Source organism: Caloenas nicobarica, chromosome 1, assembly GCF_036013445.1.
Source record: "Caloenas nicobarica isolate bCalNic1 chromosome 1, bCalNic1.hap1, whole genome shotgun sequence".
NCBI classification, from domain to species: domain Eukaryota; kingdom Metazoa; phylum Chordata; class Aves; order Columbiformes; family Columbidae; genus Caloenas; species Caloenas nicobarica.
The window spans coordinates 158,465,367-158,490,132 of NC_088245.1; the positions used below are offsets into that span (position 1 = coordinate 158,465,367).

The 24,766-nt window shown below is 39.3% G+C and overlaps 1 protein-coding gene across 2 annotated transcripts in view; it reads left to right on the forward strand.

The window, feature by feature from the left end:
• The window catches only part of NALCN (sodium leak channel, non-selective), a 241,612-nt gene that overhangs the window by 99,800 nt on the left and 117,046 nt on the right, over positions 1-24,766 (forward strand). For both annotated transcript variants that reach the window (XM_065628719.1, XM_065628725.1), the window contains exon 11: positions 24,512-24,643. In XM_065628719.1, the coding sequence (XP_065484791.1) occupies positions 24,512-24,643 (132 nt within the window). The remainder of the gene's footprint in view (positions 1-24,511; positions 24,644-24,766) is intronic.

Genomic DNA, 24,766 nt, shown 5'->3' on the forward strand with positions numbered 1-24,766 from the left:
GAAAATTTTATTTCTGGGGTTAAATATGTCCAATGTTTCAAATCCCGTCAAACTGAAAACAGGTATTTAAATTGTCATGTAGCTTTTTTGTGTTTCGCACAATTACAGCAATCAAAGCATTGGAAGCAGCAGCAGCAGTAGCAGCATGACTTCCTTTAGAGCTCTAACTTGGATGACAAATCTGAGCAAAGTGGGAGACTGCAGAGTCTCAGAATAAAACTAGCAGGGATTTTTGTTTCTTTGTGTGAGTTATTTCCCGCCAACATTTTCTGTATTTCTAGTATTTCTCAAAGAAAGGTCTCTTCACTAGGACTGCAACAAACACCATGTACTACTGCTCTGTAGGTTATTAGATTGTTCTTTTTAGGTGTTCTTTTAAGATTTCTGAAACTTAAAAAAAAATCACTTTGTGGTATCTTTTTGTTACTGGTGGGGTCTCTAATCTTTTGGGTTCTTCAGTAGTCAGTGGAAAGAGTGATTCCCATAATGAATCTGAAGATAATTCACATGTTGGGGATGCTGAATTCCCTCTCACTTTGTATTTCTTCATTGTCATGAGGAGACTACATAAACTGTGTAGCTTTCTTAGCACCTCAGTGAATTTCCTAAGAGTAAGTGGGAGAAGTCTGAGCTAATGGGTATTTAAACAAGCAGCTCTTACTGAATTCTGCATTTTCAAGCGGATATTTCCTATTCCGCTTAAAATTTTTACTTTCAATTATTCTTTAATGTATCTCACCAAAAAAAAAAAAAAAAGAAAAAGCCTTTGCCTTTTCTTATTGTATTCTTGATATTCTGGACACTAACTCTCTTGAGAATTACTGGGGTCCTGATTCATCTCATGTCTTCAAGCCCTTAGCACATGCTAGTGAGTGGTAGGATCATAGTGGCACAGAGTCAATAGAAAGAGATGGGCATTGCCAGAGGGCAGCTGGGGATCCCAGCCTGGTGTTGCCCATCCCTCTACAGACTGCATCAGAGTGCAGGTTGTATTTTCCTATTTTAGATATGCTAGTTCTTTTGGGGTGAATCTCTAAAGCCAAAGTCTTTACCTCCACTTTCTCCAATAGGCCATGTTAATCTGTACTATATATTTTTGATATGCAGATTTAAAGCAAAATTAAATCCTGCTTCAGCATAAGTATTTTGCATTTACTAAATCCTACTGAAATCAGTAGAAGGTACATAGAGCTTTGAGAATCATGTTCGTACGAGTGGTTTCATGGACTTAAATGCAGTTGTTATAGAGAGAAGTATTTGCTCTGTCATGCCAAAGTCTACATTCTTTATGCTTTGTGAATTCCTAAAGTGCCAGCTAGAGAAAAGGCTCTCAGCTGACCTGTGCATTTTGACAAGTGGAAGGCTGCAGTGCAGTACAGGAAACTCAGATCTTCAAGCTGATTCCCTCACAATTTTGCTTCCCCTTCCTAGGATTCCCTTTCTTTCCTGCCCTTACAGCAGACCTTTGAAAAGAGAGTCTTTGAGGCCTGACTGGATGGAAGAGGAAAGCTAGCAATGTGGCATATGGAGGAAGGAGACTGGCCTTCTTCATGTTTAATGGAAGTTAACTGATAGCACGTTTGCAACCCTTATTTGGCATAGGTGTGCTTTGATTTGTAGTGTGAGATTTAGTTTGGTATTCAGGGTGAGTATGTTGCAGTTTAAGGTCTTTTTTTTCTGTCATTTAAATTCTTCCATAAAAAAAAAATAATAATTGTATGTTCTTGTCTCAGAGCTTTCAGACAATGTACAAAACTGAACTGTCACAATAAGAGTGTGCATTCCCTTTTATAGACTCTTATTATCTTTATTTTTCTAGCTAAATACTGCCAGGATGAATACCTGGCCCAGAGGCCATCTGACGTGGACTTTGGCCTTCCATGCTTCCTTCTCCAAAATCGATCATTCCCACTTCACACAGTGCTTGGCCTTTTGTCTCCTCTGGGCCCCCGTGGCGTCTCTGTGTCCTTCAGGCACAATTATTTCTCTGTGTTTTTTCCAGTTCTGAATATCTAAAATAACGCAAGGGTGGTGCTGCGGCTCACCAGAACAATGGTTTCATGGTCTGTTGCTGGGATCATGCATTGCATGCTCTCAGGTTTCGTACCAGGGTGAATGAAGTTGTTGAAAGGTGCAGAGACTTCTGTGATATTAGAGGATTGTACAGAACGGCAGGAGCCATGCTTGGGTATTGTTTTAAGGAGAACTAACAGAAGAGATCCAAACCAGAGCCCTGCAGCCAGCAAGCAATGAAGCAGACTGGATATGACAACCAATTTTTGAAGTTGCTTCTTGGCTTTCATTCCTTTAACAGAGTAAAAGTACCAGATGGTACCAGAGAATGAGTTTTCCTCAGGTGAAAAGTTTTTAACAAATTATTTCATAACGCAGGGGCAAAAAGGATACAGGACAATACTCAGATGCAGAAAACAAACATCCTGGTTGTTAATGCCAAGTATTTTAAAGGAGTGTATAGAGAGGACAGAAAACTGTGATAGGGTAGAGCAAGGTGTACATTACATGGTACAAGCAAGTACGATTAAGACTAATGGGATAAAATTAAGGTAGAATTTATGACCAACGATGAATGTTGTAGATTCTGTGGAAGACTTGGCGTGGTAGGAGGAAAATACCCTCCAATGGCTGCAGCCACTGTCAGGCCAGGCTGGACAAAAGGCTAGAATTCTGCCATGGTAGGGATAAGCCTGTGATGCAGTAGATATTTCTTTTACTCTCTCATAAGATGAGAAAGACAAAAATGAGTCACAACTGAAAAAACTGGCACTCGGCTATGTTGGGTTGTTTCCCCAACTTTGCCTTTTGTCTGCACAAGGAACCTTGATCTTTCCACCTCAGCTCAGTGAAGAGCTGTTAGAAGGGCTTCCCTTTCTCAGGACATTTGGCAAAACACTGACATACTCTCTTCTGGTACACAATACCCAGTTGTTCCTATGGACAAGAATGGGCGTTTAACTTTAGATATTTATAATTTAGTTATCCAGCTGAGGCACAGAAGGTTATACTTAGTGCAGAGAAGCAGGCACCTTCAGCAAATACTTTCTTAGATGTTGTGACATAGATTTTTTTAATATATTTTTATAGACCTAGACCCACAATATGCTATTTCATATTTAAATTGCAGTGTTTCAGGATTTTTCATAATTGCTTTCCACAATCAGTCATTTTCATTTAATCTTCACCTCATCCTTTGAATAGTAGATTGCAAACATCGTACTTTAAGTGCTAGACATTATTTTGCCATTAATGCCACCTGGCGTATATAATCTGTGTGGTGACATTTTATTAATTGCACAGTACCCAGAGCGTATATAATACAATATATATATAATATATGATCTATGTACTTTATATTTCCTCTTCTCTATCATAAACTTTTCAGAAAAGTTCAGCTGAGGAATTTAGATGTATACACCAGTGGGCTTGATTTCAGAAGGTGTTTTACTGCAGACACTGCTAATGTGGCCGAGTTGGCAGTACGCATGCCGTGTTCCTTTCTTTACTTCTGGCCTCCACTTCCCTCTGTAGGATCCTAGATAGTTCAGAGGAGGAACTGGAACTCTAATTAGTGAAAGCTGACTGTACACCCCATTCCTTCCCTCATGCTGTCTTTATCTGCACACAATTTTGCCATCCAGTCTGTTATTCTGTTGGCTCAGAACTATCATCTTGGATATTGTATCAGTTTTCTTCGGTATCTTCTAAGCCATTTCTCTTTTTCTGAGAAATTGCCTCCCACTGACTATCCATGGTTGTTTGCAAGAGAAGTCTTACTATTTTTACTCCCAGTCACTCTGTTTCATCCCCTGCCCAAAGTAAAATTTCCCCATACTGGTAGCTTAGAAGCCACCACCGATAGATCCATTCACAGATCTTTCCTTCCTTCCTTCTTTCTTTCTTTCCTTCCTTCTTTCTTTCTTTCTTTGTCTTTCTTTCTTTCTTTCTTTCCTTCTTTCTTTCTTTCTTTCTCTCTCTCTTTCTCTCTCTCTTTCTCTCTCTCTTTCTCTCTCTTTCTCCCTTTCTCTCTTTCTCTCTCTCTCTTTCTTTCTTTCTCTCTTTCTCTCTTTCGTTCTCTCTTTCTTTCTCTCTTTCTTTCTCTCTTTCTTTCTCTTTCTCTCTTTCTCTCTTTCTTTCTCTTTGTTTCTTTCTTTCTCTCTTTCTTTCTCTCCTTCCTTCCTTTCTTCTCCTTCCTTCTCCTTCCTCCCTCCCTTCCTTTCTCCCTTCCTTCCCTTTTCTGTCTTCTTCTCTACCCCAGGACCAGCAACCTTTGGGCTGTGCTAGCTGTCCTTAGCCAAGGCTGATAAACCTTTATCCATTTAGTCGCTGCCACTCAATCAGCACTCATTAAGACAAACATGCTTCCTCACTCATATGCATACACATACCTTTATGTGTATCAGCCACTGAAACAGGGCAGAAACAAAGCAAACAACTGTAAGAGCCCTCTGAGCAAGTTTATTATGGGTGAGAAATATCATACTCTGTCTCTGGATGATACTCTGAACCATTCCTTCTGGTGGAGGTCTTGATTTTCGGCTGAGTGCATGGCTGATGTATGCTTTGTGGAGCCAGAATAGCTCCTGTACTGCTCTTTTTGCAAAGGTTAAATCCTTTCCTGTTAAAGCGAACAGTGGTTTGTGCACTGCTATGTATCAAGTAGACTTTAGCCATACCTACCTACAGTGTGTGTGTTTTGCCAAGACGAGGGTACAACTGTTTGGTTGATATTGTTTTCCATTACACTCACACAGTAATCATTTTACTAAGCACACTCAAAGATAAGCTTGTTTGAAAGGCAAAATTTTGGTAACCATAAATTCTGCAAACCAATCTGTTTTTCTCATATTCGTACGTGAACTCTTTTAAGTAAAGTTCCTATTTTTTCTGTACATTGCACGCTTCCTTTAAGGTGATATTGTTGAATACAAGTTTGAAATACAAGTAGCACTGAATTTAAAGGAAAAAAAAAAAAAAAACAAAAGGAGAGAAAAATGTGTTATGGCAATAGTAAGGCATAACTGTAGAGCACAACCACCAAGAACTCAGTACTCAGCTACACCTGAAGAAAGCGTGGCAAGACATGGCAGGCAACACACTGGAAATTCACATTTTCACCTTAAAGTCAGATACCTTTAAAATGAGAAGCACTCCAGTAATGATTGGCTAGGGAAAGTGTCAGAAAGCTTGGTTAGCATCACAAAGTTTTCAGCAAAGTAGACATCAGCCGCAGTTCTCCAAGGAAGGATTCATCTGCCTTAACTGTGAAGCCATCCTTCTCTGTGTGCCATTCTCTGCCTCACACCACATGTTGCAGGGTATTTCATCTACTGATGAGCATCTTACAGCCCCTTGAAGTTCACTGAAAAGTTCAGGGCTTTGATCGCTATGGGTTCTATTACAGAATGCACACGCAAGACACAGTTGACCTTAATTCCAGCATTTTGTCATTCACAGCTTACAGATTTAATAATGTTCTGGTGTTACCACATTTATTTTAACAGGGAGTAATTTTCAACTAAGAAGCTATTAAGCATATAGGTCCTTATTTTGTTTCTTGAATAGTAGTAATTTATTCAGAAAAAAATCCAGTTCAGCAAGCATAGGCATATATATGAATCTCAGTAAAGTCATTGAAATATGTAAGGATTTTGTGCCCCAGTCCTCTTATTGATGCCATTGGCATTGTTTGTGGACAGGTAAGGGGGCAGGTATGGATGGGAGTCTGCTTCACACTATGTCTTGTCTTATTTTTTATGCTCCCAGTCAGAAGGATTCCCGTGAGAGAAGGGAGCACTGTTCCTTTTTTCAAGGATGCCGCTGAGCATGCTTCATGTGGAGATGGTTGCAAAGAATGTGAAAGAAGTCAGGCAAGGTGTAGCTGTGTTACAGCATTAGGATCTTACAGCTTAAGCCAGGAACCTTTGAGGTGGCAGTGAGTAGGCATCCTTCGAGAGGTGATAGGAAGAACTTCCTGGGGGACAGAGCAGACTGAGCAAAGTTTCTTGCAGCTGAGAATGCTGCTGAGTCAACTAAAACCAAACTTGGAGCAACAATCTACCTGCAAGAATACTTGGGCAAAGAAAGAGCTGTGATACAGAAATACCAACTTTGGCTTGTCAGTCTTTCAGTTGAGTGTTCAGAAGCAGGTTGTTGTTCACTAATTGAGCTGCAAGAGCAGGTGATTCACTGCTCTCGGATTGCATTTCTGAGAGAAAATTGATGGGAGATTCTCAGTGTTCTGCAGAGCTAAGTAGAGCCAACGCCAATGCTTAGAGACCTTCTTCTACCTATCCATCAGAGAAGACGTGAGGAGGAAAGGGCACGTGGCAAGCACAGTTTCTTCACCCTCTGTTCCTCCAGATTTTCTCTCTATTTGGGGGAAGTGCGGAAGGGAAACAGAAGAAACCTGGCACCATCAAACTCAGCAAGAGTTTTGCCACTGGCTACTCTGGAGAAGGATTAAATTGCTAGTGTTTTGAATAAAGGACATTGTATTTGCAGTCATTAAAAATGGCAAATTGAAGCAAATGAAATGTCAAACAGTCTTGAAACAAAAATACCATAAGCCCATGAGGCAAAAGGGACATGCTCTTGCTAAGTGTTCCTCCTTAAAAAACATGAAGATTTAGGGGTGTATGGGAGAAACTGGCTGTTTACTTCTCCCAGCTAGAAATAGAATGTAAAAAAGGAGTTCCTTAAATTTACTCTAGCTGTAAGAAATTTACTGCTGAAGTTTAACATTGAACACGTTTCTAGAATACTGCCTAGTTCTCGGAATTAATGATGTACCATGCTTCAGCAATTCCAAGAATTGTTTTCTTTCTACTTCATTCCTTCAATGGAACTTATGTGTCTAAATCCACTTGACTGCTTTGGAAATCTCAGTCTCTGAGAAGACTGTTCCACATGGGAGTGTTCTGTGTTTTCATAAATAAGTAAGGAGCTTACACTGAGACAGATAAGTAATGTACAAGACATATAGTGGATGCTACAAACTTACTCATTTTTGAGGATTGTGGTTATGCAAATGTGTTCAACTGAAAACATTAGGAACTGGCATCATCATTTAAATGAAAGGGCAGTAATACCAGTGGGTATATATGAACCAATGCAGTTACTTTTGCAGATCATTTGGAAAATTGTCTGTAGTAGCTCTGGCACTCAAGTTCCTTTTTCACATTAAAAAAACCCACATTGTAAATGAATGTACAATTTATGCTGTACACACTATCTCAGATGAGCATTAATCATGAATATATAATCAGTAAGGTTTATCCTACTGGTTGTTTAAGAGAAGAATAAGAGATGGCGTGCAAAGGGTGAATAATGGAATATAACTGTGGCTTAGAATCAGATATATGGTAGTGATGGATGCAGTTTTAATTTAAACTCTATGTACTGGTGGGATAGCAACATTAACTAGAAATTAATTTTTAAATTATATAAAAGCCTTAGGTGTGGGAATGCGGGCAAGAATAGATATTTATGCGTAGGTGTGGTTGTACAGACATAGACGTAGAAAGAATGGAATTTATTTGGCTGTCTTAGGAGTCTGGCAATTAAATGTGCTGATAGGAGTTGATCGCCTCAGGCACTTCACAAATTTTAAGTCAGTCATTGATGATAGCTCAAAGCCTTGGTCATTTGAGCGTTCAAGACTCCAGCTGAATTCACAATGCAAATACTGAATCACATACTGTGGTGATGCATTTTCAGTAGGTCCTACTCTTCAAGTGGGTCATGATAGTAATGAGAAGCATTTGGGGGGCACATTCGAGCTTACAGACACACCAAATTTCATCTGCTAAAAATAAAACTCTACTTAGTCAAAACTGCAAACTGGACATAAAGGTCTAAAGAGTTCCTGTTTCACTGGTATTTAGAATACCATATTAATGCAGTATACTGCGGTATGTCAGTGACAATAGTTCCCTTTAAAGAATTTGTACAGCATAAAAATACTGTATATCTCATGATGTCTTACAAATGGTTCTTCAGTTTTGGATGTATTTCAGTGGCCATAATTAAAAAGATGGTTTTCAGTGAAGACAAATAAATTTCTTCATACTTGATATAATCAAAATCATACAAATCTAATGCTTATAACATAGCTGGAATTTCTGTATTTTCCTGTTTTTCAGGGATGACTATAAATGGAAATATTACTTCATGATATATATTAATGTGACTGTTTTTTAAAGTGCTGTAGATCTTCCTTGGAAAAATAAATCAGCTGAATGATTTTCAAATGAGAAAACATCTAAATTTGCAGAACTTGCACCAATATTGTCAGACTTATGTTATTAGATTGGTTTATCATTTAATTACAGCATCCTTCTTCTTTCCTCAAGTCTTATGAGATACTTTATAATTCCATAGAGAATTATCAAATAGGAATTATATATTACAAATACAGGACAACAGCATTTTCCTATCAAAGGATATTCCTTTGTTGTTCAAAAAAATGTTTGATGCTCATATTTTTAAAGAAATCCTTTGAAGTTCACTTCAATGAAAACTTACCGTGCAGACCAGAAGAGATTTAGTTTACTAATTAGCTGCTTCATTTTGATTTAGTATATAACAAAATCAATTCACAATTCTAGATTTTTCTATTAATTAAACTTTTAAAAACATCTGTGTGTGTGCTGATGGCAAACTTTTAACCTGCCTTTTTCTTTTATTTAATTTTCTTCTCAATTTCCAACTTGATTTAATGTTGTACATTTTTAGGCAAACACTGCACTCACCAGTTGAAGAGCAGGAGCCAAAAGTGAGACTCATGTAAATCCTTATCCTAGAATGAGTTTCGCAACCCATGAATGGCAGTTCCCCAATCATTGCCACCCACGGTTCTGTCAACTGCTCTTACAAGCTCACCGCGGTACTAAACCCTTTTTTCTCCTTTGTGCCTGTTCTGTTTTTCTCTCCTTCCCCTGCTGTGAAGATAAGATTTCTTAATTCCCACTCCATGTGCTTTCTCGTCAGATATTTCTGAAGTGAAAATTCATAAAAGACATAGGGGAATAATTTTTGAAATGATGGGTTATAGGGAGAAGAGCATCATAAGAGTTCAGGCATTTGTGAGAAGGGCAAATTATGTATTTTCCTCCGTCTTACTTAATCGACTTCTTTCTGTCTATGTCACTTCTCAGTATTGAGGGCGTGCCTGAAAATTTATCATTTTCATCCAAAATCACAGATTACCTCTGTGTGTCCTTATGACTTGATCAATCCCATCTATTTTGCTGTAATCCCATCCATCTCTAGCAGCACTCAGTGAGGCAGCTCTTAATTAGGTGGTGTTAAAGCTGTCAGGGTTGCAAATCAGCTCTACCTGCACCTAAACCGCTGGTTTAGTTTGCTGGGTATAGATCAGCAGAAACTATCACAGCTCTGGCAGGCTGTGATGGTGGAAGGAGTAAAAAAAATTCAGTTAAAGCCCCCTACACACAATCTTGCAGCCTTTGAAAGAAGAATTACTAGTACCTGCATTTGGTGCATCTGTTGAATTGTCTTTTGTAGCACCTGCTTGGTTTTATGCCCTAAGTATGACTATAGTTATGAACACTATGCGTTATGCTAATCTCTGTTTATATGGAATCTACATTTTTAACTCTTCTTAATCCTATTTGGAAAAACGTTCAGAAAATGGAAATGATGTGGAGGTTCCTAAAAGATTCTTTGAGGTTTTTTTGTTTTGGTGGGGAGGCAGTTGAATGATTTTCAAAGGGGACTGAAATTTGGATTAATGATGCATATTTTAGGCTTGAGGCAATCTTTCTGTCTTAGGTCTCTTACTTTAAATAAATTTCTTAAAATAACATCCTGTAAGAGAAAGCTGGTAATGTGGAACTATGAGTTTGCTGAAAATGACAAGTCACTTTTGAGTTTGGTTGTGGAACTGAAGAGTTATTGTGTTGTGTATTCAATTACCCAACTAAGTCTGAGTTGATATTCAACTAAATTTGGAAAAGTGAGCTTCAAAATACCCAGCAGGCTTCAGTCTCCCGTGTCCTATGGCTCCAGCCTCTCCAAGAGATTTACAAAACAGGATTCCTGTGTGGTCCAGTCCAAATCCAACCTGAATACCATGACCTTTTTAGAAAGCGCGGAAATAATTTTTTGTGCTGCTCCCTGCGAGAGGGAAGCAATTAAAGAAAATGTACAAATCTTTGACCTTAAAATCAACATATTTTCATTCTGAAATGCTACTGTATTGCATCCAAGCCACATTAATTTGAGTTGTCTTTCTATATCCCTTTGGTTAGACAGGTCTACGCTGCTGGCTCTGCCTTAGGGAAGGGAAAAGGGGTATCACAGCTTGACTGCAGTAAAAATAATCTATCTCTCTGGTGAAGCTGGAGAACAGATGATTTGGGAAAAAAAAAGGGAAGCGCACAGACAATCGCTGCCCCTTGCCCTCCAAATTAATGGCAATCAAAGTCTCTGCTTAGCTCTGCTGTCCCCCTGCTCAAGGCAACAGATCCTATAAGTTGTCAGCAGTTTCCAGTTTCAGTTAGGAGGAAAAACTCCAATGATTCTCTTCTGCGTCTTTTGTTTGAATGGAAACTGCTTTACTAGGAAGTAGGTTTTGAGTCTAAGTGCAAAAAGTCTTTTTTTTTTCCTTCTAATTATTCATCTGATCACTTCTTTAATGGAGCATTTGATTTATTTCAAAGTAGTCTCTGCTTTTATATGTAAATCACACATTTTAGAGTGCGGTAATTAAATTATGCAAGGAAAATGCAAGGAAAAACTTTTCTAATCAAAAGGCGGAAATTCCATTAAAATGTTTTATGTTTATTTATATAGCGAAGTAACTAATTTTAGAAAAAACATTTTTTTCTAAAAATTAGTTTTTCTGTTATGTACCAATATGGGTATGTCCCTTACATTTCCCATCTCATAGCAGGCTATTTCTGGATGGTCTAAGCATTTTAGTGTGAAGTGAAATTTTTGTTGCCTCATTCAGGCGCACACAAGTGTAAAAGTGATAAGGACCAGAAGCAAAAGTATTTTAAGGCAGGTAGTTACTGCCAGTGTGAAGTATATTGTACACTGTGTTCCCAAGACAGGTACAGTACATGTGGTAACCAAGAAGGTTAATGTACTCTGTTAGGCAAGGTGTTAAAATCAGAGACCAATAATCAATGCAAATGGCTCGTCCAACCCAAGAAAAGATTTTCATTAATTCCAGGTGGAGTTGTTTTAATTGCCTAAAACACACATTTGGCATTTTTTAGTTAGGAAGGGAAGTTACCAAAGAACTGAAGTATTCTGCTACTTCTGATGCTGACCAAGTACTTCTGTATGTTTTAAGAAGCTCAACCACACAAGAGCTGTGAAAAAGCACTGAAGTTTGGCTCAGCCTTCTGAAGAATTTCAACACACATATGCTATAATAACTGTGGTACTACGGTAAAAAGCCACAATAAGAACTGTGAGAAGGGAAGGGTCTCCAGTTGACTATAGAACTTTTTAATGATGGAGTTTTTTTCTTATGGTCTTTGTCTGGGAAATATAATAATAGTAAAAATAAACCCCACTAGAGAAAATGTTTCTATCCTTGAGGAACTACTTTCCTAGATCCTAATTTCCCAAGTTTTCATGCCGTTGGGAAACACTGACATCAAAATAGCTGAAGAGAGAACTAAACGCTTCCACACATATATTCTGATGTTAAAAAAGTTATTGAGAGGGACATATTTTTTGCAGTTTCCATGTCAGACAACCTTGGAAGCATTTGGTTTGTCCTTTCACCATCATGTCTTCAAACTGAATCCCTTCTTTTTTCTTTTTTCTTTTCTTTTGTTTTCCCTATTTTCTGTTAGAACACATGGCCTTGTCAGTGCTTTCTCAGCATGTAAGAGGAAAGAAGTAGTTGGGAATTCAAGATGATGCTTCATCTGTGTACAAGAGGTTGCCAGCAAATACAGACTTAATTTCTTCTTATGCTGAATTGTTCTGTATGGGGTTTTTGGGAGTGTTTTTTCTGTTCGTTTGTTCATTTGTTTTTTGGTTGGTTGGTGGGGTTTTTTGGGAGGGTTGTTTGGTTTTGTGTGTGTGTGTGGTTTTGTTTGTTTGTTTGTTTGTTTCTTATGAGCTTAAAGGAACTAGAATATATGCCTTAAAGTCTTCCTAACAGCAGAATTTATACTTCCAGTTCTCCAAATCATTCTGAGCAGTGTCAGCTCTCTTCTGCCCTTTGTCACTTGAAAATCTCAGCAAACCCCCCACGTACGTTGCTTGTGGTACCTGATGCTGCTGTGAGGAGAGGAGGGTTAAAATATCTGAGATAAATACTTGAGAAAGTGGTTTAAACTGTGAGAGGGTGAAAAGGGAAGGGTGGGCAGCGTATTCAGCTCTTCTCTAGCTCATCTGTACCTGTCTTGGTACACAGGTAATGCTGTAGCCTAAAAAATAATCCCATGAATTCTGAAGGATTTCATGAGGATCCTAAGTACCAATTGAAGAGTGTGGTGCAATACTTATGTTACAGGCTATTGCCTTTTTATCTCATGAGCTACTCATTATAATAAGAGGAATGTTTTCCTTCATATTTATAAAACAGCTATTAAATTTACACTACTGCAATAACATAAACATAGAAAGAACACATTTCTAGTGAATCGAGAAATAAAAGGCCAAAAAAAAAGAGACGGTCAAAACAGCTGATTCACATCTGGTTAATAAATGACATTTCAAAGACATGGTTCTTGAACTGAAATGTAAGTGAAAGAGTAAGTAGCCTATTGAAGCAATTTCAGGGCGGCATTCTAGGTGAGGTCTTCAAAGGCAGATATTTCAAGGAACAAGTGTTAATTGAGAGTTGTTGGAAGTGAGGCTTGGTGCCAGCGCAGGTAGGTTCCAGATTCCTTCCCTCCTCACTCACCTTCCCTGCAATTTGGGGGAAAGTTGAAGCAAATGTAATAATCAATTACTTGTCAAAATTTTATTTATTTTTTTTCTGAAGGAGTGAGCAATATATTATGTACCACAGCTCAGCCATGGTACACCTTTTGGATAATAGCAAACAGATTTATATTAGAGATTGAGCTGTCCTGCTGCACAGTAAGCACAACATTATTATGTTTTTTTCCTTTTGTGGTTAACATATTTTTGAAATAAAAATATATAAATGTAGGAAATGCCAACATTATTGACATACATAAAATAGAAGATTGTGTCTAGAGGGCTCAGCAACAGTATATAACTACAGACAATGTTATAATGCAGATACTGAATCAGCTTGAGTTTTCAGAGAAAAACCTAGAAAATATAGATTAAAAATGTCAAATACATCCATTATAAGCTGACTAACGGAGCACAGCATCACATATCAGCTGTTTGTCCTGCCCTATGAGTGTGTATATATATGTACATGAACGTGTGTGCATATATATATAAAAAAAAATATATTTCTGTATGTATAGTGTGTTAAACCATAATGTGACCAGTGGGAGTGTTTGGGTCTGTACCTCTTCCTGTACTTGAGATTAAATGCATTTACCACTTTGATTTTAAACTAGTTTAGATATCTAGGTTGCTGCTAAGACGTCAGTAACAATTTGCAATTGAGAGTATTTTTTTATTGTGAGAGAAAACTTGTAGACTTTCTTTTCACAAGTACCGTGGTGCTAGGGAGCATACTAATCCACGTAGGAGAGGTGGGTGATTAATTACATGTTAGTAAAGTACAGGGTCCACTTCATCCTGACAACTTAGATGAAGTCACTAGATAAAAAACCAAAAATTAATTTAGCCTATTTAATTTCAGTTTTTATACAATAATTATTTTGCCTCATAGTATTTTTTGAATTGAACTGTGTTGCAATACTTAGGGAAAAGCGTTAAATCTGTATTCATGTTATTTGTGTTGTATTTTACATTTCATAGTATGGAGCTTTAAGAAAATTACTGCTGAGGTTATGATATACTTACTAATAGTTCTAAAATCTGAGGGGAAGGTAACAATCTCTATGCATTATTTTTACCACAAACAATTTAAGTAGTATTTTTAGATTTCTTTTATGTTGCAGCTGTTGCTCTCCATTTCTCTAAGTCAGACTGCAGATGCTGAAAGGCCGCTTGCTTCCTCTGTGTCTTCTTGCAAAGAAAACAACATGTCTGTGCTTGCTGATTTATCAACTAGTGAGGAGGAGGTTCATTTAGGTTCAAAGAAGCCATTATTTCCTGGATTTTTAGGGCAGAAGAGTCACTGTTTCTCTTTTTGACTGTTCTCGTAGGAGTTCGTGGGAGGAGAAAAGTGGCTGCTGTTAGTAAGAGACGTACAGGAGGGTCCCTGTACTACTGCTTCATTCTGTGATTGCAGGGTACGAATTAACAAGATGCAGCTAGTCTGAAGGAGGCACATGAGCCAGCATGTGCCCAGGTGGCCAAAAAGGCCAACAGCATCCTGGTGTGCATCAAGAAGAGTGTGGCCAGCAGTGCTAGGGAAGTGATCTTCCTCCTGTACTCAGTACTGGTGAGGCCTCACCTGAATCCTGTGTTCAGTTTTGGGCTCCTCACTACAGGAAAGACATTGAGGTGCTGGAGAAAGTTCAGAGAAGGGCGATGAAGCTGGTGAGGGGCCTGGAGCACAAGTGTGATGAGGAGCGGCTGAGGGAACTGGGGCTGTTTGGCCTGGAGAAAAGGAGGCTGAGGGGAGACCTGATCGCTGTCTGCAACCACCTGAAAGGAGGGTGTAGCATGGAGGGGGTTGGTCTCTTCTCCCAAGTAGCGAGTGATAGGACAAGAGGAAATGGCCTCAAGTTATGCCAAGCAAGGTTTAGATTGGATATTAGGAAAAAATTCTTCACGGAGAGGGTTGCGAAGCACTGGAACAGGCTGCCCATGCAAGTGGTGAAGTCACCATCCCTGGAGGTGTTTAAAAGATGTGTAGATGAGGTTCTTAGGGACATGGTTTAGCGCCAGAGTTAGGCTATGGTTGGACTCAATGATCTTGAGGGTCTCTTTGAACCAAAATGATTCTATGATTCTGTATGCAACACTTTAGCCCTATAGCAGAAATAGAACTTTGGCTATCAAATCTGGGATGTAAAGAAAAAAGTATCTAATTTCTGACAGAAACTTTTGCCTTTGAAGTTCTGTTACTCAGAAAAGTCATACCTTGCGGTTTTTCATTTTTCTTCAGTAAGATGTCTATCATTATTTCCGTTAATTTACTTCCCAAGTGTGTATTTTCTCATTCTTCCTGTCTTACTGATTTTATTGTGTTCATTTGACCAGAATTTGGTTTGCCTTTTTAAAGTAGTTTGTATTTTTAAATTAAAATTTGGTATTGAAAACGGCAGTCTGGTACAGTATGACAGTTTCATTGATTGCTTGTATTTTCAAATATTACAGAGACATTTGGAGTATTGGAAGACAGACCTTGGCAACTGCTGATTTCTGTATGATTTTAGCCATAAATAATCTGAAAATGGCATTTGTTGCTTTAAAAAATTATTGTGATACCATGAAAAGCAGAACCCTGATTACTTATCAGAGCATGTATTTGCATGTCTCAAAACATTGCCATTATTCAATAATAGTCCCATTTCCAACCGATTTTGAGGCTGCATAGTAGGAGGCCCTGTAAAAGCACATGGTTTAGATACAGTGCCTACCTTGAGTTTTACACGTTAATCAGATGAGGCAGAAGGTGGAAAGAGAAGCACAATAAAGTGAAATGCATAGAATATTTTTCAAGCCAGGACGGATTACTGTCTATGCTGCTCTTTCTGCCAGGCCAGTGTTACCTCTGCTGCAGCCAGAGAACATTTATAGAAAGGTTTCCAACTGCATATTCTAAAACATGCAAAAGTTGTGATGTTTTGGGGTTGGTTTTTGGGGGTTGTTTTGGGGTTTTTTTGGGAGGGAGGGGGGTGGCAGGGTGGGGGTGTGTTTCCTTGAATATGACCATAACTTCTGTATTATCTCCTGCAACTGTTAACAAAGGTTCTCTATGCTAAGGTGATCCCAAAATAAGTAGAGTTTCCAAGGAGATTTTTCAATGGGTTGTGGGTCTTTAGAGTGTTTACACTCACCTCTACTGCATCACTACCCTAAGAAATTCCTCTACCATCATAAAGAAAGTTAGAGCAAGTTTCTATAGCCTAAACTGGTAAAGAATCACCCCGTTCTCATTGCACTGGGACAGGCAGCTTCTACTGGAAAGCCAAGACTGCCTCTCTGTCATCTCCCAAGTTAATAATATCTGAGCTGAGATGGCTGACTTGTTTTCTTTGCAGTGTCTAAATGCCACCCCTTTCAGTGTCTTTAATTAAAAACTCACCCTTCACCTTGTTTCCCCAGTGAGGCTGCATTACTTGAATTTGCCTAGCAGCTGGAAGTTTCGCTCTAATGCAGTAGGTGATCTCTCAGATTTACAATGTTTTTAATGTACCACACATTTGACAGCATCTATGCAAGATATTAAAAAGCCTGTTCCCTTAAAATTTGTGGTTAATGCTTAGTAGTTTTCAGAAATGTTCAGATTGCAGAGCATGAGAATAATTTGCTAAATTCTCCTTACAAGCATATCTTTGTCAGGCAGTCATAAAGTAAGTTGAAAGCAGAATGGTTTATAGAAAATTAGTTACGCAGCTTGTAAAATGCTCTACAATGTTCTGCAAACAAAAGGGAAAATTTCCTGCAATTTCACTATTTTGTACTTGCTCAGATGGCCATTAACCAACAAGATGAAAATCAAATTTATCCTATTCATGCTATGAATTATCTATGATTAGCAGTGTATAGAATGTGATTTTCTAAAGCTTCTTTCATAGTCAAGGTATCTTCAAGCACTTTGTAAAAAGAAAAAAAAAAGGACAAAATAAACACCACAAGTATACTAAACCTGTATAAGATTAAAAAAATGCCCATTTCTTCAGGCCAAGATTGAATCTTTGCTTGGTGACTCTTAGAAATCGTGTTGCATAGAATCCTAAAAGTCAAGTTTTCTTTGCTATTTCTAGTCTTGTTCCAGTACCTTATAATAATTTCTGAGGCATGTGATGTCTCCTGGTTTCAATATCAACTCCATATTGGCTAGCACCTTGAGTGACTGTTTCCTCGTTTACTTTCTTAGTGGTATGAATTCTATGCATACAACTTAAACTGGCCCTGCTGTATAAAACGTATGATCCCTCTATATGCATTTAGAAGTTGTGGTTCAAGCTCTGAAGAAATTGGGAAAAAAAAAAGATAAATTACTCAAAATAAATTTTCATTTTTCTATTTGGCTTACTGTTTTCTGTGGGGTTGTAATGAACTTCACTCATGCCTTGTTAGCTCTTCTGACCAAGAGTTCTGTATTGGTGATACCCATATGACCCCAGCTAACGGGGCTTTAAGAAGTCTCCAGGTACCATAAGACGTGCAGTGTAGTTACAGAAGGTGCCACCACCACAAGTCGTGGTGCTGCCATGCACTGAAATGAGCTGGGAGTTGTATTTGCCTTCGTGCCGCTGCAGGGGTATGATCTAGGACGTGACAGGCCCATAGGTAAAAAAAGACTGGAGTAGCACAAATGTAACCTTTTCAGTTGTGATAACTGTTTTAAATATCACCCAACCCTGTTGTACACGTCTAAAAAACTTTGACAAATCAAAATCTGTTCTAGCTACCAGAGAGGATGATCCTCCAGGAGGCATGTGTAGACATGGTACAAATAACTATCATTAGAGCAGTAGGTACAAAATTAACCACAATAATCACATAGCCAGTATAAGGTCTTTCAACAGGTGTAGCTGGAAGCTTGGCTGGAATCTTTAGCAGGACCTGGCTTCTGTGGGCAAATAGCAAAAGCTAATGAAGAAGAAAAGGGAGTAGGCAGCTTGCCTGAGCCATCCTCAGGAGGAGATGCTGTTGCTTTATGAAGCGTTAAAGTATATCTAAAATATAAAGAGATACAGATAAAACTGTGTTTTTCCTGCAGTTGTGTTGATGAATACACAATTCGAGAGTGTCAAAATTAAGAAAAAAATGCTAGTTACCCATATAGTGATTATCAAAGTCTTTTAGTTAAATGGTGTTTACACTGTTCATTAATTGGTTTAGTACTTTTGAGAGCTACAAAAATCTCATGTAAAGGATGGCGGCACAAGGAATAACCTGATGTACATATCAAGCCCCAAAAAGGGGTTTAGCATTAGGAAAACGTAGTTCCATCTTCAGTTATTTTAGTTTGCTTAGTGACTGCTTTCCTGAGCTGGGCTCTGCGTGGCTCTGGCTGGGTAAGGTGGCAGCTGCTGTGGATTTTCTCCTTGGCAGTGAGCTGGCAAAGGTCAGTTTATGTCACTCATCCTCCCTCTGCCATGCAGCAAGGTGAAAGGATCATTAGACAATGTACCCAAATCCGGTACTTCTGGAGTGACAGAAGACTGCGTTAGGCCATGCATGAGATGAAGTAACCCAGGTGGGCTCCTCCTTTCAGCAATTCCAGTGTCGTTGCTTAATTGGGCTTTTGGGTGAATCCAGGATATTACGTACATTTCTTCATTCAGAGTTCCTCAGCTGTAAAAAGCACATTCCTGATGTTAAATAGAAGAGTGGTATTTAAAAGTCTTTTCTGCTTTCATGAAATTCCCATTCAGGCACAAAGCAAATCCTCAATTCCTTTGTTTGTTTCCAATACTGAAAGAACATGGATCATTAATGTTTTGTCATGTATTGTTTTTTATGGCCGTTGCATCTTCAATGTGCCATTCACATTTTTCAGTGTCCTGGACACTGAGAATCATCATCCTGCATAAAGCCAGATGCCAGCATTAGAAGTGATTCATAATAAATGTGAGAAATTCTTCACTTATGGTTGATTGATGGCAGCAACAGGGCGTTTCACTTGAGATTGCTTCAAAACAGCTAATCTTAAGTCCAGTTTAATATTAGACACAATTTTCCCATCTTGCAACTGGCTGACAGCAACATCAGAACATTTCTTTCATCTTATTCCTACACAGTTTAAGACACACACATCCAAGGTCAGTAAATTAAACAAGAACAAAACCTGGCATTACTTCTCTTCTTTCAAGTTTGCATAGAGAATTTTCAATGCCTGGGTGCTCTGAAAAGAGCTATAATCCAAACGACACACTGCTGATCCAGTGATCCAAAATTATTTTCAAGGCTTGGGCAAGTGCTGTGGGCTAAATTCAGCTTTCTCTTAGACCTCATTCCAAATACAGAAATGTGTAAAGAGGCAGTGAACTCTCATGGTCAAACATTACAGCAGAGGGGCACTTGAGCCATTTCAGGAGTACAAATCCAAATTAAAATTCTGTGATGCAGAAAGAACAAACTAAGACAGATTAAAGTAGGGGGAAAGCTGGGCGCCGGAGGTGTGTGGGCTGGAGCAGTGTGATTGATCTCCTAGGGATATTGCAGTCTGAGAGGCCAGCAGGAAAGCTGCTTGTCACACGTAGCGTTCATGACAAGTGAGCAGCTAGATTCTGACATGCAACAGAAAAAAATGAAGAAACACAGATGCCAATCTGACCCCCACGAGCAGGCCAGTCCTGGGATTTAAAAGCAATAAATTTCTTTCTTTTGGGTCTCCTCAGCAGAGTGTTTTTGCTGTGCATGTGTATTTGCTCAGATCCCTCTATGTTGCTGGCCCTGTGGGCTCCCTGTCCTGCCAGCAACTGGGTGCTTTGCACATTGCCAGCTCCTCAGGTGCTGCCTCCGCCAGCTCTTCCTGCCTTGGTGTAGCCTGTGTCTGGCTTGTATCCCCTCTGAACCTCCTTCCTGATTATCTTGGTGTTGAATGGTATTATGCCAACATAATACTCTCTGGTAACTAAATCGTCTCCTTTCAGTTCAGTGGAGGTGGGAAGGTGACCTTTAGTAATTGACAAGAAGCTTTACTGAGTTTCACTGAGTCATTCTATGATTAGGATATTATTTATGCTATTGTAATTTATTTTCCAGCATCAAATAAACCACTGGAAAAGCTTTTTATGAATGTCCAAAGGTACGGACTGTGTGAGGAAGTATGCATGCATGTACATGTACCAAGGCAGTTTATGCATTTTCATTCTTTCTGTATTACCATTTTGCTTCTCTGTTGTGAAGGGAGAGAAAAGTGCATTTTACAGCCTCGCCTACTAGTTTGTTTTAGAAAGTCCTTTCACAACTGAGGCAGAGTACTTCATTACTATGCAGGAAATTTTGACACTATTGAAAATACAGTGCAAAATATGCAGAGAGACTATCTGTTTAAAACTTGTGTGAAATAGAAATGTAACAGATACAATGCTACCTGTTCTGAATCACGCCACTGACAAAAATGCATGACCGATGCCAGCAGCCCTATCTTTAATTATTGTATTAATTATTGTATCCTTATAGCTTGCCTTGTGGATTAAAAATAAAAGCAAGACCTCATTTAGCCACTCTTGTTTTGGGGACTTCACTGTGTTTTAGGCATTGTCATTAACCCAGGCTTGTTCTATAAATTTCTGACAGTCAGGCTTTGTCTTCTAAGCCTCCCTCTCTAGATTGGAATACACAACCATGTTGTACCACCAGGAAGCCAGCTAGTGTGGGTAGGGTTGAACTGTCTTCTCTGTGTAGCACTATCAGTCATTTGCAGAAGTCCAGATGTTGAGAGAAAAGAGGCTGTCCTGTTAGCTGAATGTTTATAAATATGTGCTTAGTCTCCACTCAGCTTCAATTTAAGCAAACTCAGTTCAAGAAGGATGGGGAACTACTGGAGAGAGTCCAGTGCAGAGCCACAAAGATGATTAAGGGAGTGGAGCATCTCCCTTATGAGGAAAGGCTGAGGGAGCTGGGTCTCTTTAGCTTGGAGAAGAGGAGACTGAGGGGTGACCTCATTAATGTTTATAAATATGTAAAGGGTGAGCGTCAGGAGGATGGAGCCAGGCTCTTCTCGGTGGCAACCAATGATAGGACAAGGGGCAATGGGTACAAACTGGAACACAGGAGATTCCACTTAAATATGAGAAGAAACTTCTTCCCAGTGAGGGTGACGGAACACTGGACCAGGCTGCCCAGGGAGGTTGTGGAGTCTCCTTCTCTGGAGACATTCAAAACCTGCCTGGACACATTCCTGTGTAACCTCATCTAGATGTTCCTGCTCCGGCGAGGGGATTGGACTAGATGATCTTTCGAGGTCCCTTCCAATCCCTGACATTCTGTGATTCTGTGACACTACATTAAAACAAGGGAATTAAACAGGGGATGAATTCTCCTGTATCACAGAATCACAGGCCCTGGTTTTCTTCACATTCACAGGCCCTGGTTCTCCTGGGGCAATTTAATCTAATATCTGCTACAAAGGCAACACAGAAGGGAAACAGTCCAGATTTTTGGATTGCAGTGATGCGAACTTCCTAACATATGTGAGCTGATGAGGGCAGGTATTCTGGCTGGACCTCATACTTGCAAGTAAGGAGGAACACATCAGGTCGTGAGGTTCAGGGGCAGTCTTGGTTGCAATGACCATGAGAATGTGGAGTTCAGGATCCTGCAAGGAGGGAACAAAGCCAGAAGACAGGGTTATATCACTGGTGTTCAGGAGAGCATACTTTTTCATGCTCAGGGATCTGCTTGGAACAATCCCACGAGATACAGTCCTAGAGATAAGAGGGTCTAGAGCAGGGGTGTCAACATCATTTTCACCGAGGGCCACATCAGCCTTGCAGTTGCCTTCAAAGGACCAAATATAATTTTAGGACTGTATGAATGTAGGAATAGTGGCATTTGGTCTGGAGAAACTGATTGGTTTTCAAGGATCTCCTCCAAGCTCAAAAATGGTCCCCTTCCAGCTAGAAAAAAATCAAGCAAATGTGGCAGGACGCCCACATGGGATGAACACATAGCACAGGACAAAACTCAGCAAAAAAAGGAAATGTACAAGAGGTGAAATTAGAGCCCAATAGCCCAGGAGGCATACAAAGTATGTGTCTGAGAGTGGAGGGATAGGGTTAGGAAAGCCAAAGCCCACATGGAGTTGAATCTGCCAGCAGGCGTGGACGGCAACAAGAGAGACTTCTGCAGATTTAAGAGCAGCAAAAGGAAGATTAGGAGAAATGTGGGGCTGCTGCTGAATGGGTTAGGGGACCTGGTGACATGGAAATGGTTGAAGTATTTAATACCTTTTTAACCTCTGTCTTGATGAGTAAGACTGACCTTCAGGAATCCCAAGCCCCTGAGGCTGGTGAGAAAGTCTAGAGCCAAGATGACTTATTTTGGTGGAAGAGGATTGGGTTAAGAAACATTTAAACAAACTGGACATACAGATGTGTATGGAATCTGATGGGATGCAGCTATGATTGCTAAGAGAGCTGGCCAATGCTATTGCAAGGCCATCCTTGATTCATCAACACTCTTTAATGATCTAGATGATGGCGCAGACTGCACCTTCAATGAGTTTGCAAATGATAGAAAACTGGAAGAAATTACTAATACACCAGATGGTTGTCCTGCTATTCAGAGGTACCTTGATAGGCTGGGGAGCTGACCACGCAGGAACCTCATGATATTCAACAAAGGGGAAAGCAAAGTCCTACACTGAAGAAGAAACAACTGCATGCACCAGTGCAGGCTTGGCAACAACCAGCTGCAGTTTAGCAGAAAAGGTCTTGGGGATCCTGGTGGACAACAAGTTGAACATCAGAGCTCTTAAGGCAAAGGCCAATGATTCTCTGGGCAGAATTAGGAAGAGCATTGCCAGCATACTGGGGGAGGTGATCCCTCTCTACTCAGGCCTAGTGAGGCCATCTGGAGTGTTGTGTCTAGCTTTGGGCTCCGTAGTACAAGAAAGATGTGGACATACTGGGATGAGTCTAGCAGAAGGCCACAAAGTTGATAAAGGGACTATCTTATCTTTATCTTTCATATGAGGAAAGACTGAGAGAGCTGCAACTATTTAGCCTGGAGAAAATAAGTTGAGGAGGAGACCTTATCAGTAAAAAAACTCCTGATGGGAGGAAGTAAAAAACGTGGAGCCAGGCTCTTCTCATTAGTGTCTAGTGGTAGGATAAGAGGCAATGGGCACAACCTGAAACACCAAGAAATTCCATTTAAACATGAGAAAAAGCTTTTCCACTGTAAAAAACAGGGCAAGGTTGCCTGGGCCGGTTGTAGAGTTTCCACCCTTGGAGATACTCAAAACCTGACTGAATGTGGTCCTGAGCAACCTGCTCTAGGTGATGCTGGTTTGGGCAGAGGGATTGGACTACATGATCTCAAGGTGACCCCTTCTAATTTCAGAGATTCCGTTATCTTATTTTTTTCTGTCTCCCTGTGGGACATTGTCTAATTTTGAAAATCTGAACAGAAGAAAACACTCTTTTACTGTGAAGGTGGTAATAGGTGGAAGAGGTTGCACAGGCAGGTCGTGGAGTCTTCATCTGTCGAGGTATTCAAATGCCAACTGGATACAGTCCTGGAACACTTGCTCTAGTTGACTCTGCCTGAGCAGGCAGGGGTAGACTAGATAATCTCAAGAGGTCCCTTCCAACTTAAATAATTATGTGATTCTGTGAATATAAACTAAGACAGGCAAAGTCTTTAGGAAGAAGTTGAGAAGAGGAAGAGTTCTTCTAAATTCTGGGGTTTATTTTTCCTGAAATTTTATCAGGTGCTTTTACATATAAAATCAGGAGCAAATACAAATGGCCTTTTCCAATGTGAACACAAATTCGCACACAAACTCAAGGAACCATAATGGCACGTATCTTACTTATGTTGGGTTTGCAGATAAGCATTAAAGACATAAACTCTATTACTTGTGAAAGATTGTAAAATATAGATATTAGTGATCATTCATTCAAAGATCGTTTAATGTAAAATAACACTACATTCTGCCTGTTTGACTATGGCTTCTTCTGGCAGAGCTGTGGCGGGCCCAGTGCTGCTTGACTCCATTTCCCTTCCCACTCGTGGGGTTGCAGCAGCAGTGCCACAAAGCATTAAGTGCACAGATACGTGGATTGTCTGTGAAGTACTTGATGGTTCATTGGCCCAGATGTACATATCTACTACACGTAGATATGTTTTATACTTTCAGGCAATAGTTTGACATCAGATGAATCCCATATTACTTGTCTTTCTACAGCAAAAGCAGTGCAAAAGATAGAATTGATGTTACTTTTTCCTGGACAATAAGTCATTAAGATCTGCATGAATAAATCATAATGAAGGAGTATTAACCAAGGGCAACTGAGTAGTATACAAGTTTATGCTTGAAAAACATATTAAAGCAATGAAAATCATATTAAATGATAAACCTTCAGTAAGAGGTCAATTGGCAAATAAAAAACTGAAAATAAAAAAAAAACACATACAAACAAATCAATTGAAGCAACATTTTAGAATATATTTTAAAGAGTGATAAATTAGAATAATGTAAAGAAGCTTTATTAAAACATACTATTATAGCTGATTATGTTTTGACAGTGTGATAAAACTTTAGAATGCATGTGGTTTGCCTCGATGATAAAACTTTATCTTTCTTTTGCAGAAAATGATGAGGTCATCTGTGTTTCATATGTTCATACTAAGCATGGTGGCTGTAGATGTGATTGTTGCTGCTAGTAACTACTACAAAGGAGAAAATTTCAAGAGACAATATGATGAATTTTACCTAGCTGAGGTGAGTATGCTGAAATGATTATATGGATATTTTCCAAGATAAGCTAAAGTAGAAAATGTGAATGTAAAGCACATTTTAGTATGTAATTTTTTTATTCCCTTAAGCATTCAGAGAATTCTTTGC